This window comes from Camelus bactrianus, chromosome 3, assembly GCF_048773025.1.
Source record: "Camelus bactrianus isolate YW-2024 breed Bactrian camel chromosome 3, ASM4877302v1, whole genome shotgun sequence".
Lineage (NCBI taxonomy): Eukaryota > Metazoa > Chordata > Mammalia > Artiodactyla > Camelidae > Camelus > Camelus bactrianus.
This window is the reverse complement of record NC_133541.1, coordinates 80825139-80839940: the sequence shown is the minus strand read 5'-3', so window position 1 is coordinate 80839940 and position 14802 is coordinate 80825139. Positions and strand designations below refer to the sequence as shown.

Below are 14802 nucleotides of genomic sequence, written 5' to 3'. Positions count from 1 at the left end.
TTCAAACACATGCAAAAGTAGAGATATTTTAAAATTAACTCCCACATTTTTCTTTTTAATTGAAGGCAAAAAAATAAAATAAACATGGCAAAAAAAAAAAAAGAAGTTTTAGATTTACAGAAAAATTGCAAAGATAGTACAGATAGTTCCCAGTCTGCATTCAGTTTCCCATATTATTAACATCTTACATTAGAGCAGGATACATTTGCTACAATTAATTAACTAATATTAGTGCATTATTTTTTTTTTAACAACTGTATTTAGATTTCCTTAGGTTTTGACTGGTGTTCTTTTTCTGTTCCAGGTCTCATCCAAGATACCACATTACGCTTAGTTATCATGTCTCCTCCTGGCTGTTTTTCAGACTTTCCTCCAAAACATTGACAGTTTTGAGGCGTACCAGTCAGGTATTTTGTAGAATGTTCTTTAATTAGGATTCGTCTGATGTTTTTCTCATTATTAGCCTGAGGTTACGGGTTTTAGGAGGAAGGTCACAGAAGTTGAGTTTTTATACCTTTCTACTTTTAAAAAATTCTGTGTCATTTCCTCCCTCTCTCCCCCTGCTTCTCTGAAAACACTGTTATTTACATTGATAATGCTGGTTAGGATCAAGGAAATAGACTTTATTCTAGCATGTGTTACAAGAAGTCATTCTTAGCTGATTGGATATCACTGGCAGGAATGGACTCATCAGAAAAAAATCTCCCTGGAGAAGTGGCTTTGGAGCCACAGACCAGAGGTTCTCATGGGCTTTTGATAGTGAGCTGAGATGAAGGAGCAACCAAAGGCAATAAGCCCCTGGCACAGAAAACAGTACAGTCTTGGTATTTTACCTGGGAGAAGCACTGCCTGAGGGATTTCATCGTCCTCTGTGAATAATGAAAGACTGGGATATGGAGTAACAAGTGATAAAAATATGGCCACAGTCAAAGAAACATACCCACGCCCTCCCTCCCCAGGGGCTGAGTCTTGGCGAGTGAAGGCAGCAGTAGAGAGTTTCTGACTCTAAGACAGATGTCGGGCGTGACTAAGAGCGTGGGCTGTCTCCTGGCTCTGCCACTGCCTGTCTCAGTGACTCTGGCAAGTCACTCCACGCTGTGTGGCTCAGGGTGACCACCTCTGAAGGATGGATATAATAGCACCTACCTTGCAGAGTTTCATGGGGATCAAATGGGATGATATGAGTAAGCACTTACAATGGTGCTGACTCAGAGTGGGTACCTCAGTACTTACTAGCTCTTATCATCTTTATCACATTAAGATTGAAGTAGAGCTAATCTGAGAGGCATTCTAGAGTTAAACCCCTGAGGCTCAAAAGACTTCTAAATAAACTAGCTGGGAAAAAAAAAAAAAGTCAGATTTCTGAAAAAGATTTGGGAAAGCTCTTTTTAAAAAAAAGAAAAGCGTTAGTTACAACCCACATGCACCTGCTGGCAGGTGGAGAAGACAGACAGTTTCTTGAGTATGAAACTCACATCTTCTCCCACACTATTTAAACGTGGAATCAGGTTCAGCGGGCAGTTAGCCAGGGCCAAGTATGCTGTACCGTCTAGGGCCATGAAATGGAACCCAGCCAACTGGCCCTCCCCAAAACAGTGAACCTGGACTCTGGCCACTGAGCCAGTCAACTAATGACCTGCCAACACAAACAAGCTTCAGCATTCATCCTCATCTCAGAGCTCCAGTAAGGATTAGAAAATCTCTGTTATCTGCAAGTGTTTGGTAATCTGTAAAGTGATTTTAATTGAGAAGTATGTATTATCATGATTCTATTAAGCTTTTTGCCTTGGTCTCTGTCTCTGAAGAATGTGGCAAGAAACAAATACAATGATTTCACCTCTTCACACACCCTCTCCTTTCACTTTTATACTCCAGGTGTGATGTGACCGGTGGTGCAAGTGAATAGTTGTAACAGGACCCACTGAGTGGTCAATCTGCTCTGGTTACCATTCTATGCTCTTTACATTCATTTAATCCTTAAAACAACTCTCTGAACTAGTACTATTATTGTGCCCATTTTTACAGATGAGTAGACAGAGAAGTTAAATGAATGGCTAAAAATCAAATAGCTCTAATGTGGCTCTATCAGTCGTGATTAGGTTTGGTTGCATATAACAGAAAACGCAAATAACATGGCTTAAGCAAGTTAGTTAGAGTTTCATTTTCTCTTGAGTACAAGAAGGTGGGAGGTCTGTTGTCCAAGACTGGACGGAAGCTCCACCATTCCTAGAGACTTGGGCTCATCTCTTTTTCTTGTCTAGTCATCTTAGTAGGTGACTTCTGCTCTCAGCTTCTCCTCAGGAGTCCAGCAGGGGTATTGCAGTGCCAGGTATCAGGACTGGGTTTCAGGCAGAAAAGAAGGAAGAAGAGGGCAGAATGGTTTTCCCAGAAACCCCACCCAACACTTTCCAGTGACATTTCATTGGGTATCCCTAGCTGCAAAGAATGCTGGGAAACATTTTTCTGGATTTTTTTTGTTGTTGTTGTTCCTTTTTTAAGTTGGGCGCATTTCTCAAGTTTCTGTAGCAAAGAAGGAGGAGAAGATAAGTTTTGAAGTCATGCATCATAAAATCCAGTTTCTCAGACTAGAACTGTGGTGTTGGTGGCAGATGAAGATAAGGCTGTGTTATTTTTATTTTCCATTTGCAGTGGTCATTTAGAAAATACAAACAAGGTGCTGTATACAACAAAAAAGAACTTTACTAAGAGTTCAAACTTTTTCTTATCCACAATTTCGAGTTATAATTGATGAGATTCTGTAATTATATAGTATTTAAATGGTTATTTTAGACTTGCAAGTAAAAGAAAGAAGTGGCATTTAGATGAAATAATTTTCTTCCTAATTTTTTTTTCTGAAATTTTCATCTGAAGGTTTTTTTGTCTATAAAACATCACTCTCAGATTTTCCTTTCTAAGAGTAAATGTCCAGTATTAAAACTTTCATTTATCTTTAAAGGAAAGAAAGGAAAAGAATATTCAAACCAGATTTTCAGAGAATTTCTTAAGTTATATTATGCTTGATTATGGCTAAAACCTTTCTTTTAACCTCAGTTTCTCTAGCTGTAAAGTAGAAATATTCATTTGTTCATTTATTCATTCATTCATTCATTGAATAAATGCTTGTAGTCTTAACAGGTGTTGGATACTTTATATATGATAGCCATTTTTTCTCATTGTTTACAAAATAATGGGTAACGTGTAACCAATTAGAATTTGTTACTCAATGAGTACTTTTACAGTTAAATAAAAAGCATTTCTTTTTCATTTGAGTAAACCAAATTTGGTATATTGAAAAAAGAAACTTAAAACTCCTGGAATCATAGGAGACAAATATTTCAACTAAGTACATATTACACACAGCAAAACATGTATTATGCATCTTTAAATAGATGAATACTGGAAGATAAATATTAACAATTTTTGTTTTTAAGAGTAAACAATATACTATGAAATGCCTTTGTGAAATACGCTCTCCCCTAGCAAGCTGATGAAACTCTAAAGTAGATAAATTTGCAGAAAATACTCTTCTCATTTATATTAATGCAACTATATTGCTGCTTCTCTAAGGAAATATTTACAAATATTGTCACTGTGTCCCAGAAATGTGAGAAAGAAAATCATAGTAGAAGAATACTCTACATTGGAAAATGTCATAATGTTTCCCCTATAGAGTTAAAAATTGTGCTTGTCTCAGCAAATGAAGAGATATGAGTTCAGAGACTAAGGCTCTGGCTGTGGTGCTGTGGCTGATTCTGTTTATCATTAATTCTGTTTACCTTCTGACACTCGCCAACCAGTCAAACTGTAGAATTCTGCCAGAGTAGATGCCAACAGCAGCCGTGGAAGGAGTCCCGGGGCTTCGGGATACAGATGAAGACCTGTCTACATGTGTGGGCATTAGGAAAGAGGCCACAGAAGTGGTCTGAGTCCTTAAAAGAGAGTCTGTTTGCTTCACATCATGGAAGACACAGATCCCTCCATTTCAATTATGAATTCAAGTAATAAACAGATGAAGTAAAGCAGGGTCACTGAGGAGAACAGAGGCATCAGGAATGGCCAAACTCCGAAGGAGAGAGTTCTGTGCAAAGGGAGTAAATATGGCGGTTACAGACAAGCAGCCAATAGCTTAGCACGCACAGTTCTCAGTGTGCTTTCCTTTGGTGCCCTTGGTCTTATTCAGAAAAAGGTGACTTTTTAAAAAAAACTAAACATACACTATATACCTCCTCTCTGCCTCGGCTGGCCAGTTTGTAGGGGAGAATGTGCCTGCATCCTGGCCAGAAGCTTGTCCTTCCTCCCCGTCAAAGTCAACATTATTCTTATAGTATGATGCTTATAGAATTCCTTTCTTAGTATTTTTTTCTACTCTGCAAATTTTTTCCCAGATTTTTTTTCTACTTTCCAGATTTCTTGCCTCTGGAATAAAACAGCAGTGCTTTAAGCCCTAGCAAATACTTAGATTAACCGATAAATTGGTGGCCTATATTGATGTTGTTAACATTTTTAACTTCGGATTAATGAAAATGTGAACTGTGTTCTTTGTTGAGGAACGCTGGCGCAACGCTGGCATACGAATATGTCTTAGTGGCAAAATAGAACAGTAGACATACTTTATTAGTTTTGCCAGAGCCAATGAACCCTGCTGTTTGATAATCTTACACTAATTCGTACCTCTTCATACACCCCTATCTCCTTATTCACTGCCACCAAAACCAATATCAGATCTGAATCTGAGATCCTGAAAATTATCCTTCCTCCCCATATCTTCCCTCCGCCAACTCTCACAAAACAACCTTCTGAAATAAACAAGGAACAACAGGAAGATGGCCCTTAGAGCCAGCCCATTTATCTTATTACCAGCACTAACAAGTAACTTCCTTTATCTCTGGTTTATAACATCTTAAAGCAACAGTGCACTCAGGATCCTCAGGATGGTTAAAAAACATTGTTGCTTAACTACGAGGCAGGAGGAATAATCCAGAGTGGACCTTTGCCCCAGGAAGATCACTGGGGTCCTGCAAGCAGGTTCTTCAGCTTTGCAAAGAGCAAACTTTTGTGGCAGTGACACAACCAGGCACGATGAGAGAAGCAGATCAAGGAAACTAAAAACAGAGTATGTGTTTAATAATTTATGATGATTCTGTGGCTGTATTGATCAGAGGCAGCATTCTCTCTTAACCCTACCTTCTCCGAACCTACAGAAGGTGTCATCTCCCAAAGAATTATGCCCCAGTGTGAATGGTTCAGGGTAGGGGTGGTTAGTGGTCATGACCTAGTTAAGAGAAGTTATCCAATATATTTCTACCATATCTGATGACAAACAAACTGGTGATCTCTTTGCATATCTCATTTCCTAGGAAAGAAATGGTATATCATTTCACAGTGTACCTTGCAGGAAAAAAAGGTCCTGCCCTCCCTATCAAGATCGTATTACCTCAGCATCAGAAAGTCTAATACAAAATTGAAGCTTTCAAAACAGACCGTGGTACTAAAAGGACATTTATATTTTAAGGATCTTGTTTACTGCTGAATCTACACTGCCAGACCACTGCCAGGCACACAGTAGGTCATATTGAATAAATGACTGAATGCTGTTGGTATACGTATTGGGACTCAGTGGATGGACTTGGGATGCAGGCATTTAAGTTTTTGTGCCCAGCAGCGTGTCTTAGGGAGCTGTAGGCTCCTAAGATAGCCTGGGTTGGCCATCCTAGGTTTCCTCCTGGGCCAACTCTTGCTTGCTAGAAAAACAAGTGTCCTCTGAGATTGAGGATGAATTTAGGTTATGTGCACACGGTTCCAACTTTGCAATTTGGGAATCTCTGAGACAAGAGTTGATCCTCTTTCCTTAAGCAAACTATCACAAAGCAGTTTGCCACCCTCTTTAGGCCAAAGATTGTTTGTGATAAACGTCTAAATAAAAGAAGCTATTGGAAGATACAAATATCCTTTTCACCTTGAGGGAAAGGGGACTTCAAAAGAAAACTCTTCTTAATATTACTGAGGTAACCAGCATTCCACTTGGGGAAAAAAAATTCTTACTGTGATGTAGAGAAGGAAGAAATATTGGTAGCTGACCAAGCTCGTCCATTCCAAGAAGAAATCCTAAGGATCTGTCCCAAATGGTAGTTGAAAAGCCATCTAGGAAAGGCATATTGTGACATACCTCCATAACAGATAACTTTGGCTAACTGCTTTTCTTCCTAATAGTTAACATGTTATGGAATTAAACCAAAAAGCACATTCTGGAAAGAGAAGAAATTGTTAGGTTAATGTGCCTAGTTTTCTGGTGATATTTAAACTGATCCAAGAGAACTAGAAATAATCAGTTTCCAGCAAGAGTCTAAAAATGGCATCGATCTTGGATTTGGGGCAAGATGGAGGGAGAGGTATGCAAAGGCCTCTGTCTCTTCCATCCCAAATTCCTAGAAATGACAAATCTTTTTTGTTTTTTAAAAAATTCACAGCAGTACTTGAAAACAGAAATGGATACACTGGGTAGGCCAGAAATTATTATAAGGAACCCTGAAATATGCAAAGCAGATGGAATAATGTTAACAGAGAAAAACTACTACCTAAAAATGGAAATGATTTCAAATGCGCTACTGACTCTGAAAGGGTAGATAGAGGCAACAGGAAGAATCCTAGGCCACCAGAAAGTGACCAGATGAGAGAAATGCAGACATTGAAGCAAAAATGCTGAAGAACTGTCCATATTCAGGTTCGGTAATGTATTAATAGACTTAGGTATCATAACCAAGCAGGATTTATTCCAGAAGAGGTTCAATGCTGAAAAAAAATTAACGTAATTCAGTCTATTACTAGATTAAAAATGGAAACCATACAGTCATGTAAATAGATGTCCCACGAAGGCATTTGATAAAATTCAACATGTATATCTAATAAAAAAAACCTCTTTTTAGAATACTAGAAATAGAAAGAACCTTCTTAACCCAATAAAGAATATTATTAATCCAAAATCCTTAACCCCCAAATTCCTCAGCTAAAAGGTAAACTATTTAGATGGTTTCCTTTAAAGTCATAAATAAGACTAGAATGACTTATCACTTCTGCTAGCCTACATTGTTCTTGGTAGTTATAACAAAAGAAGACAAGAAAAAAAATCTCTAAATATAGGCAAAAAATAGGGAAAAAATGGCCTGTGTGTATTCAGATAGTATAATTTCTTTTTTTTTTTCTTTTAGTTCCAGGGAATAAACAAGCTATTAGAAATAATAAGAGAGCCCAGCAGTATGACCAGAAACAAAATCTTCAGCCTTTAAATTTACTAGCAATATCCACGTAGAGGGTATTGCTGTGGGCTGAATGTTTATATCCCCTCAAAAATTCTTATATTGAAATCCTAACCCTCAGTGTGGTGGTATTAGAAGGTAGGACCTTTGGGAGGTGATTAGGTCATGAGAGTGAAGCCCTTAAGAATGAGATTAGTGGCTCCTACAAAAGGGATATTTTTCTTTCGTGAAAAATGTCTTCGGTATTTTGATAGGGTTTGAATTAAGTCTCTACTTGTTTTGGGTAGTATGGATATTTTAACAATATTAATCTTCCAATCTAAGAACATGGGCTATCTTTTCATTTCTCTGTGTCATCAGTTTCCTTCATCAATGATCTATAGTTTTCAGAGTTTAGGTCTTTCATCTCCTTGATTAAGTTTATTCCTAGGTATTTTGTTCTTTCTGATGCTATTGTAATTTTATTTTTTATTATTTTGTATTGAAGTATAGTCAGTTTACAATGTTGTGTCTGTTTCTGGTGTACAGCACATTGCTTTAGTCATACATGAATATACGTGTATTCATTTTCATATTTTTTTCACCATAAGCTACTGCAAGATATCGAATATAGTTCCCTGTGCTATACAGTATAAATTTGTTTATCTATTTTATATATACCAGTCAGTATCTGCAAATCCTGAACTGCTAATTTATCCCTTCCCACCCCATTCCCTTCTGGTAACTGTAAGTTTGTTTTCTATATCTGTGAGTCTGTTTCTGTTTTATATATAAGTTCATTTGTCTTTTTTTTTTTTTTTTTTAGATTCCACATATGAGTGATATCATATGGCATTTTTCTTTCTCCTTCTGGCTTACTTCACTTAGAATGACATTCTCCAGGGCCATCCATGTTGCTGTAAGTGGCATTATTTTATTATTTTTTATGGCTGAGTAGTATTCTGTTGTATAAATATACCACAACTTCTTTTTTTTTTAACATTTTTTATTGAGTTATAATCATTTTACAATGTTGTGTCAAATTCCAGTGTAGAGCACAATTTTTCAGTTATACATGAACATATATATATTCATTGTCACTTTTTTTTCTCTGTGAGCTACCATAAGGTCTTGTATATATTTCCCTGTGCTATACAGTATAATTTTGTCTATCTATTCTACGTTTTGAATCCCTGTCTGTCCCTTCCCACCCCCCGCCCCCTTGGCAACCACAAATTTGTATTCTGTGTCTATGAGTCTGTTTCTGTTTTGTATTTATTTGTTTGTTTGTTTTTAGTTTCCACATATGAGCGATCTCATATGGTATTTTTCTTTCTTTTTCTGGCTTACTTCACTTAGAGTGACATTCTCCAGGAGCATCCATGTTGCTGCGAATGGTGTTACGTTGTCGGTTTTTATGGCTGAGTAGTATTCCATTGTATAAATATACCACCTCTTCTTTATCCAGTCATCTGTTGTTGGACATTTAGGCTGTTTCCATGTCTTGGCTATTGTAAATAGTGCTGCTATGAACATTGGGGTGCAGGTGTCTTTTTGAAGTAGGGTTCCATCTGGATAGATGCCCAGGAGTGGGATTCCTAGGTCATATGGTAAGTCTATTCCTAGTCTTTTGAGGATTCTCCATACTGTTTTCCATAATGGCTGTACCAAACTGCATTCCCACCAGCATTGTAGGAGGGTTCCCTTTTCTCCACAGCCTCTCCATCATTTGTCATTTGTGGATTTTTGAATGATGGCCATTCTGACTGGTGTGAGGTGATACCTCATTGTAGTTTTGACTTGCATTTCTCTGATAATTAGCGATATTGAGCATTTTTTCATGTGCCTATTGATCATTTGTATTTCTTCCTTGGAGAATTGCTTGTTTAGGTCTTCTGCCCATTTTTGGATTGGGTTGTTTGTTTTTTGCTTATTAAGTTGTATGAGCTGCTTGTATATTCTGGAGATCAAGGCTTTGTCGGTTTCATTTGCAAAAATTTTATCCCATTCCGTAGGTTGTCTTTTTGTTTTACTTCTGGTTTCCTTTGCTGTGCAGAAGCTTGTAAGTTTCATTAGGTCGCATTTGTTTATTCTTGCTTTTATTTCTATTGCTTGAGTACAGTGTTCTAGGAGAACATTTTTGAGATGTATGTGAGATAATGTTTTGCCTATATTTTCTTCTAGGAGGTTTATTGTATCTTGTCGTATGTTTAAATCTTTGTACCACAATTTCTTTATCCAGTCATCTGTTGATTGACATTTAGGTTGTTTCCATGTCTTGGCTATTGTAAATAGTGCTGCTATGAACATTGGGGTGCATGTGAATACACAAGCTTTTTAGCACACATGGAGTACTACCCAAAACAGATAATATTTTAGGAAAGAGTCAATAAACTACAACCCAAGGGCCAGACACCTAATTTTTTTAAACCATTTTAGGTGTCCGATTCAGTGGCATTATTTACATTCATAATGTTGCACAACCATCACCATTACCCAAATTTTTCATCATTCATAGCATAGTCTCTTTGTTCATTAAACTGTAACTCCCTGTTCCCCACTCCCTTCAGCCCCTCTGGTCTACTTTCTATCCCTATGAATTTGCCTATTCCAGATATTTTATATAAGTGAAATTATACAGTATTTGTCCTTCTGTGTCTGGCTATTTCACTAATGCTTTTAAGGTCCATACATAGTGTAGCATATATCAGAAGCTCATTCTATATTATAGACAAATAATATTCCATTATATGTATATACTACATTTTGCTTGTCATATGTTGATCAACACTTGGGTTGTTTCTGTCTTTTGGTTATTGTGAAAAATGCAGCAACAAATACTCATTTGCAGACAAGTATCTCTTTGAGTCCCTGCTTTCAGTTCTTTTGTAGAAGTGGAATTGCTGGGTCATATGATAATTTTATATTTAACTTTTTCAGGGACTATGAAACTGTTTCTCACTGCATCATTTTATATTCCCACCAGCTGTGTACAAGGCTTCCAGTTTCTCCACGTTATCACCAACACTTATTTTCCATTTCTTTTAACTTATAAGCATCCTCATAGGTGTGAAATGGTATCAATTGTGGTTTTAGGTTGCATTTCCCTAATGATTAATGATGTTGAGCACCTTTTCATATGCTTTATTCAGTTGCCTATTTTTGTACATAAATGTTTATTGGAACATAGCCTCACCCATTTGTTTACCTATTGTTGATTGTGCTTTCATCAAAGACTGTATGGCTGCAAGTGTAAAATGTTTAATTAATATTAATATCTCACTCATTAAGTTTGCAGACTCCCATGTTAGACCATAAAAAGCCTCAATATATTTTAAAAATATTTAAATAATTTTGTGAAATGGTCTTTGTTCAAAATGGAATTAGATTAGAAATCAACAGAAAGAAATATAGGAAATCTAAATTATTTAGAAATTTGGAATAATTTAGAAATTAAACAGCATATTTCTAAATAGCCCATCACAAGGGAAGATTAGAAAATATTTCTAAATGAATAAAAACAAACCTACGACATATCAAAATTTACGAACTGTAGTTAAATCAGTGTAGTTAATCGTTAAAGATGGAATGCTTCTCCCCTCCTATTGGGAATAACTCTTGTTAATTTTATTCACTATTTTACTGGAGGGTCTAACCAGAGCAATAAGGCAAGAAAAATAAAGGTATACAGATTGGAAAGAAAAAAGTAAAACTTTCTTTAATTATAGATTAATGAATTTTGCAAGATGGCAAGACAGCACATTATGCAATGATTACCTGTATTTCTATGTACAAGCAATAAACAACTCAAAAATGAAATTAAGAAATCAATTTCATTCACAATAATAAAATACTTAGCAATGCACTTAACAAAAGCATTTCAATATATCTGAACACTAATAAACCTATAGAGCATAGCTAAGAGAAATCAAAGAAAATCTCAATAAAGAGAGCTATTCCAATCTTTTAGAGCTGGATTATGAGATGGTTGCACAACTCTATAATTTAATAAAAATTACTGAACTATACACTTAGAACTGGTAGATTTTATGGTATGTAAGTCATACCTCAATAGAGCCATTAAAAATATTTGTTGTTCACATGACCTTTCCGGGTGTAGGTGCTAGGATGCATTTGTGTCAGAAAGCCACATTTTATGTTTGCACTTTGGGAAAAAAAGGCTGTTGAAGTAAATATGAGGATTTATTAAAACCAAAGATATTTTTATATTCCTAATTCTAGTCTCTAACTCTTAAACTGTTAAACATTCACCGTCATAATTTTCAACTTCTAAACCTTCACAAATACAATGATTTATTTGTGTCCACAGCTTTAAAAAATTTGGAATGTGTGTTTTTTGTGTTATTTGTTAAAATTATTATGTGTTATATTGTTTACTATCAGGAGGAGAAAATAGGGTGTTGTGGATTAAAATGAAGCCAAAAACTGTGGCTGTCTATACATGACAGTTATTTCAGTAATCAGCATGGCACTTGAGCAGTTATATTGAGAAGTTTTCTAAATTAGATGGAAGCTGGCAGTTAGTACATTTTCCACAGCAAGGGACTCTTTAATATTGCTAGATTTCTCAGTGTGAAAAATCCACACATCACACAATCCCTCTGTTAAATAGCTTTCTTTCTTTTACTGTGAAGTAGCATCTGTCTTGTTAATTTTATTATTTTTTAGAAACGTGAATTAACTTTTTTTAAGATTTTGGTCCTGTGGGGGATGAAGTTAGATATTAATCTGTATGATATTAATCTTACTTTGTTCTTAGAGTAGGAGAAATAGTAAAGCAACTTTTGATGCCTACTGACTGACCCTGTGTCTTTGAAGTCCATACACAGAATTTCAGGGGAAATGTTAATGTTATCTTCATTTTGTATGCCTGTCATCTTTGAAAGGTCTTTACTGCTCCATAGTACTATTCATACGCTGGCTAAATAAAGAATGATAAATACCACCAGGCATTTGAGTAGATATCTGCTTAGTTTCCAGCTTGTGGACATTGATCTGGACTCTCATGGGCAGTTCCACTCCTGCCACTGTGGCAGCTGACTCTAAGACCCTTGCCCCCAGCCCAATCTTGATCTTGGGTGGGAATCCAGGCAACTGTTAAAGATATTTTGTCTGGAGTAGTTCCTAGTAGCAAGTAATCAGGTGGACAGATCTTTTATAATAGCAACTTTTTGAGGAAAAAAAGGGCAGCTAGTGCTGCCAGATGGCAAAGAGATCCTTAGATCAGAGATACTAGCATTAAGAGCAGGAAGATATTAGAGACAATTTAGTTCAAAACCAGCATGTTACAGAAGAGAAAACTGAAACTCAGAAAACTGAATGGACTTTCCAGGAGTAGCAGAAACTGAGTTTCGTACTCAGTACCTGTTTCTTCTTCTTCCTTACTAATAAACCCTTGATTTCGTTTAGAGTAGCATTGTTCCCAGAGTAAAATAAGCACCTTCCCAGCCTTCCTTGTAGCTAGAGAAGGCCATATGATCCAATTCTCACATGGGAGATGTAAGTGGAGGTCACTGGATGGGATTTTGGGAAAAGCTTTTTAAGGAGAAACATTTGGCTAGTTTGCCCCTTTGTTTCTCCCTTCCTCATTCCTGCTTGTAATGCAGACATAAGACTAATGGTTTGGCTCTAACACTGATTTTTATGATGAGCCTGAATTCTCTCTGGGTGTGAAAAACTTTAACTTTCAAAGCAACACCTCTTTCTGGCAATTAGGGAGGAATCCATTCATGAATGCTATAGACTTAACTTGAATTCTATCTAGTTTTTCTTATGGAAACAAAGAGCATACACAAGTTCCGCAGAACCTGAGAAGGAGAAGCTTCTAAACAAGAAGCTTTATACTTGTGTCTTACCTCCTCCTGAGCCCCAGCAGTGACCACCTAGCACATTAACTTTTGCTGCTGGCTCTCAGGGGCTATCAGCACCAACTCATAGAAGAAAAGTAATACATTGAAGAAGGAGCAAAGTTCTGGTGGAACAACAGTCAAGGAGCAATATTCCTGGAGCTTTATGGAGAAGTAGGCAGGAAAGAAAGAAAGAAAGCATTATATACTTTTGGATTTCTGGACCAGAGAAGAGAAATCAGAAAGTGACCAAGAGAAAAGACAAATAAGAAAAACCCCTAAGGAAAATGATTTCATTCTTGCAGTAAATCTTACAGTTGTGTCTAATCTAATTATAGCTGGCTTTTTTTTTTTTTAAAGAAAAAGAAAATGTCATGCCCTTATCACTTTCCTCCTTTTCAAGAAAGATAAGAGACTGCCTATAGTGGAGGAATAAAGTAGGCCCGATTTTGTTCAGCCAAGTTTTCTTCTCAAGAGAAGCAAAGATTGTCAGGTATGAATGAAGCAGGGAGACTAAGAGGCTGTTTCAGCTGCAGCCTCCTAGGGGAGCTGCTATTTTTCAAAAGAAGTAGAAAAATGTGAGAAACATGCTCTGAATATTTAACTCAATCAATGAAATGTATAATTGGAAAAGTCAGTTAGTCGTAACTAAGGGTAAGAATGTTTGTCCAAGAACCTTGTTGGCAGGAATGTTTACTCTTTCTTTTCTTTTTTTTTTTTTAAATTAAAAGAAAGTTGAGTATCAAGAGGATATAGAGATACAATCGCCCTTACACACTTAGAGTGTTTAAAATACAATCCTGGTGTTTGTTCTCATCTCAAAAGCCGTGGCTGGGTCTTTGTTACCTATTGGATTTCAGGAAGGCTGACTTGAGATACGGCATTGCCATTTCCCGGGCCCTCACTTATTTTTTTTCCGGCGCTGTCAGCCAGATCCTTTGTTGTGCCTGCCCTGCATTCATTCTCTCTGCCCTCGCACCTCCAGACAGTGGGATGAGGATTTTTCCTGGTCCTCGCGCTGAGAGCTCCGGACCGCCACGGTCCCCGGCATCGGATAAAGGACTATTTTAACTATCCCGTGGGTGTCGGGGCTGAGTGGGCGCCACGCGGGAGCAGACCCGCTTTTGTGTTGGTGTTTGTCTCTGGCTGTCGTCCGACCCCCGGCAGGAGGCGCGGGCCGTGACCCCCGAGGAGGCGGGGCCTCCGCGCCGGGCTCCGCCTGGTGAGGATTTCACGGCCGCCGCCGCCCTCGTTTGTTCCGTTACATGGTCCTGCCCCGACCGCTCGCCCAGAGCTAAGAACGCCGGACGTGGCTGCCCAGGAGCCCTCTATGGCTTTCATCCCACCCAACCCCACTGTTTGCTTTTTCCCCCGCTTTCTCATTTTTCCTCGTTAACTGCATACTAGCGGAGCGCTTGGCAAAACTCAGACTGAAAACAGAGAAAGGGAAAAAGAACAAATTCGATGCACCCGCCTCAGTCCTCCATAGTTTGCGAAGGGTCGTAACCATGTCTGAGTCGGGGGAGATAAGTGAATTTGGCTACATCATGGAATTGCTAGCCAGAGGCAAGGTAAGTGCTTTGGCGCGCGGAGCCGAGGCCTGGGCCCCCACCCCAGGCACTACCTGGCTTGTGGCTGTGGGCGTCCCGGCCCCTTGAAGCCCCCAGGGAGGGCGGGCTGGAATCCCAGGTCTGCACTGTCAG

General features: G+C 37.9%; 1 protein-coding gene across 7 annotated transcripts in view; it reads left to right on the top strand.

Moving 5' to 3' along the window:
• The window catches only part of TRIM36 (tripartite motif containing 36), a 66147-nt gene that overhangs the window by 12952 nt on the left and 38393 nt on the right, over positions 1–14802 (top strand). For 5 of the 7 annotated variants that reach the window (XM_074360480.1, XM_074360479.1, XM_074360482.1 and 2 more), the window contains 2 exons: positions 305–407; positions 8059–8151. In XM_074360480.1, the coding sequence (XP_074216581.1) occupies positions 8068–8151 (84 nt within the window). In that variant the 5' untranslated portion in view covers positions 305–407; positions 8059–8067. Of the gene's footprint in view, positions 1–304; positions 408–8058; positions 8152–13816; positions 14671–14802 lie in introns of those variants that run through there. The other 2 variants (XM_045507812.2, XM_010971504.3) reach the window with 2 other exon arrangements.